The following is a 3,233-nucleotide window of genomic DNA, read 5'->3' on the forward strand; positions in this document are numbered from 1 at the left end:
TTGGGTCACTGCAAGCTCTGCCTCCTGGGTTCACGCCATTCTTCTGCCTCAGCCTCCCGAGTAGCTGGGACTATAGGCACCCACCACCATGCCTGGCTACTTTTTTATATTTTTAGTAGAGATGGAGTTTCACCATGTTAGCCAGGATGGTCTCGATCTCCTGACTTTGTGATCTGCCCGCCTGGGCCTCCCAAAGTGTTGGGATTACAGGTGTGAGCCACCACACCTGCCCGACACTTGGTCATTCTAAGCTTCCCATGGTTCTCATGTTATCTTGGATTTCCACTGCATCGTATGTTCTTAAAGTAATTATGGACATGAGGGCAAAGACCAGATGAAATACTCTGTGCATCCCAGGACTCAGCACAGAAATCAGTGTTGCTGAGCGTGGATCCTGTTGTCATGTTTACATCCTGGGGATGTCATTGCTCTGTCTTCTCCGGCCCTTCTGCCCAGAATTGAAAACTGAACCAAGAGAGAGTACAAATCCAGTACCAGCTTTAGCCAGGAGGGTGTAAAAATTGGAATTGTAGTGGTTTTGGTGGTTTCTTTGAGACATATGTTTAAGCACAGAGTAGGGGCCGCAGTGGGGTGAGAGAAGGTGAGGCAGGTAGAAATCTGGAGATTAACTCTCAGATTCTAGTGGCAGGGCTCAGGCCTGCGGTCTCCTGCTGGAGCTCCTGGATGTCATCTAGGTGCTGTTTATTGCTGACTTGGGTTCTGTCTTTGCTTGTTGAGTTGCCGAGAATGCCTGGTTGTATGTGGGGCTGAAAGGGACTGCAGAGCCACTGGAGGAGGGATGGCCTCTGAAGAGCAAGAGCAAAGATAAAAAATAAAGCAGGAAGACATTTGGTGTCTTCCTCTGATGAAACAGGTCCGGTTGGCCCTAGATGCCAGGAGGCCTTGCTGGGTCTGCTGGAGGCACCTCCTGGCTCCTGGGGGAGATGTGGTGTAAGCTCCAGCAGGGCTGCTTGGCCGGGTGGAGGAGGTGGTGGGTGGTGGAATTGTTAACCCTCCCTGCCCCACCAAGGCAGCCACAGGTTACATCAGGGAGATAGAAATGCCTGTGACTAGAGCCTTCAGAACTGGAGAGGCCTAGTGCTGGACAGACTTTGACACATTTTTTAAAAAAGAGGCTGGGCGTGGTGGCTCATTCCTGTAATCCTAGCATTTTGGGAGACCGAGGCAGGTGGATCATGAGGTCAGGAGATCTGAGACCATGCTGGCTAACAGGGTGAAACCCCATCTCTACTAAAAATACAAAAAATTAGCCAGGCGTGGTGGCGGGTGCCTATAGTCTCAGCTACTTGGGAGGCTGAGGCAGGAGAATGGTGTGAACCCGGGAGGCAGAGCTTGCAGTGAGCCGAGATCGCACCACTGCACTCCAGCCTGGGTGACAGAGGGAGACTCCATGTCAAAAAAAAAAAAAAAGGACGAGGGCCGGGCGTGATGCTCACATAGGTAATCTCAGCGCTTTAGGAGGCTGAGGAGGGGGGATCACCTGAGACTAGCAGTTCGAGACCAGCTGGACCAGTGAGACGAGACTGCGTGTCTATAAAAAGTTAAACAAATATCTGGTGTGGTGGCACGCATGCCTGTGGTTCTAGCTACTCAGGAGGTTTAGGCAGGAGAATCTCTTGAGCCTGGGAGTTCAAAGTGACTGTGATCGTGCCGCTGCCCACCAGCCTGGGTGACAGTGAGACCCTATCTCAAAAAAAGGAAGAAAACCTGCTCCCTTTTGTGTAGCAAAACAAAGTCCTAGAGCGGTCTCTTCTAAGAGGGTTTTGCTTTGTCATCCAGGCTGGAGTGTAGTTGTGCCATCATGGCTCATTGCAGCCTTGAACTCCCAGGCACAGGCAGTCCTCTCACTTCAGCCTCCTGAGTAGCTGGAACTACAGGCACACGCCACCACGCCCAGCTAAGTTTTGTATTTTTAGTAGAGATGGTTTCACCAGGTTGGTTAGGCTGGTCTCGAACTCCTTACCTCAGGTGATCCACCTGCTTCGGCCTCCCAAAGTGCTGGGATTACAGGTGTGAGCCACCATGCCCGGCCGTTTTTATATTTTTTGTAGGGACACAGTCTGGCCATGTTGCCCAGGCTGGTCTTGAACTGCTAGGCTCAAGAGATCCTCCTACGGTGGCCTCCCAAAGTGCTGGGATTACAGGCATGACCCACCGTGCCTGGCACAAAGGTGCTATTTCTGACCTCCTGAGCGTGACAAGTAGTTCTCTTGGATTTTCCAGCTCTCTATTGCGAAGACTGTTGCCCACCCTTCTCCTGGTTGGCATTCTCCTCTATGCTGCCAGGAGGGGCCCTATGGGAGCCAGGCGCAGTAGACGAGGAGGGGGCCTCTTCAGTGTTGGTGAGACAACAGCCAAGATCTTAAAGAGCAACATCGATGTGCGATTTGCGGATGTAGCTGGGTGCGAAGAAGCCAAATTGGAAATTATGGAATTTGTGAATTTCCTGAAGAATCCCAAGCAGTATCAGGACTTGGGAGCAAAAATTCCAAAGGTACTGATTTTAGAAAATGTAGTAATCCTCTGGGCTCCAAGTCAAAGCCAGAGATGGCTGTGGGTCAGAGTAGGTTCTTACTCCTGTTTTATTAGTTTGTTTAATATTTATTACATAGAACAACAGGTACAACTTGTATGAACAGGCTTGGGATCAGATGTAGCTGCCTCTTTTAAGCCCATGACCCAGACAGCGGCTAGGTTTGTGCAGCCAGACAGCGGCTAGATCTGTGCAGCCGGACCGCGGCTAGGTCTGTGCAGCCGGACCGCGGCTAGGTCTGTGCAGCCGGACCGCGGCTAGGTGTGTGCAGCCGGACCGCGGCTAGGTGTGTGCAGCGGACCGCGGCTAGGTGTGTGCAGCCGGACCGCGGCTAGGTGTGTGCAGCCGGACCGCGGCTAGGTCTGTGCAGCCAGCCATTCAGCGCATTGTGGGTGGTGTGGGTCAGGGTGCCAGATCTGGCTGCTGGGCACACAGAGCAAGTTTATCTCTTGGTGCCATTTTGGGGTCATGACTCTTTGAGGGCCTGACAGAAGCCATGGATTTTTTTCCCAGAAATATTTGCATTCACAGAAACTCGATTCACACACCCTTTAAATCACCTCTGGGCTTTGGACCAAGCTGAGGACACCCAGATTCTTGCAGTGCCATTGCACCCCCACCCCCAGCACCTCGCGATGGGGTGGGCATTCACTGGACTGTTTGCTCCAAACAACAAATA

At 52.1% G+C, this 3,233-nt stretch overlaps 1 protein-coding gene across 1 annotated transcript in view; it reads left to right on the forward strand.

The window, feature by feature from the left end:
- LOC105533973 (AFG3-like protein 1) overlaps positions 1-3,233 on the forward strand; it is a 32,715-nt gene that overhangs the window by 9,908 nt on the left and 19,574 nt on the right. The window contains exon 6 of the mRNA XM_011972617.1: positions 2,245-2,515. Within this exon, the coding sequence (XP_011828007.1) occupies positions 2,245-2,515 (271 nt within the window). The remainder of the gene's footprint in view (positions 1-2,244; positions 2,516-3,233) is intronic.

The sequence above is a fragment of the Mandrillus leucophaeus genome, unplaced genomic scaffold (assembly GCF_000951045.1).
Source record: "Mandrillus leucophaeus isolate KB7577 unplaced genomic scaffold, Mleu.le_1.0 Scaffold10, whole genome shotgun sequence".
Taxonomy (NCBI): Eukaryota; Metazoa; Chordata; class Mammalia; order Primates; family Cercopithecidae; genus Mandrillus; species Mandrillus leucophaeus.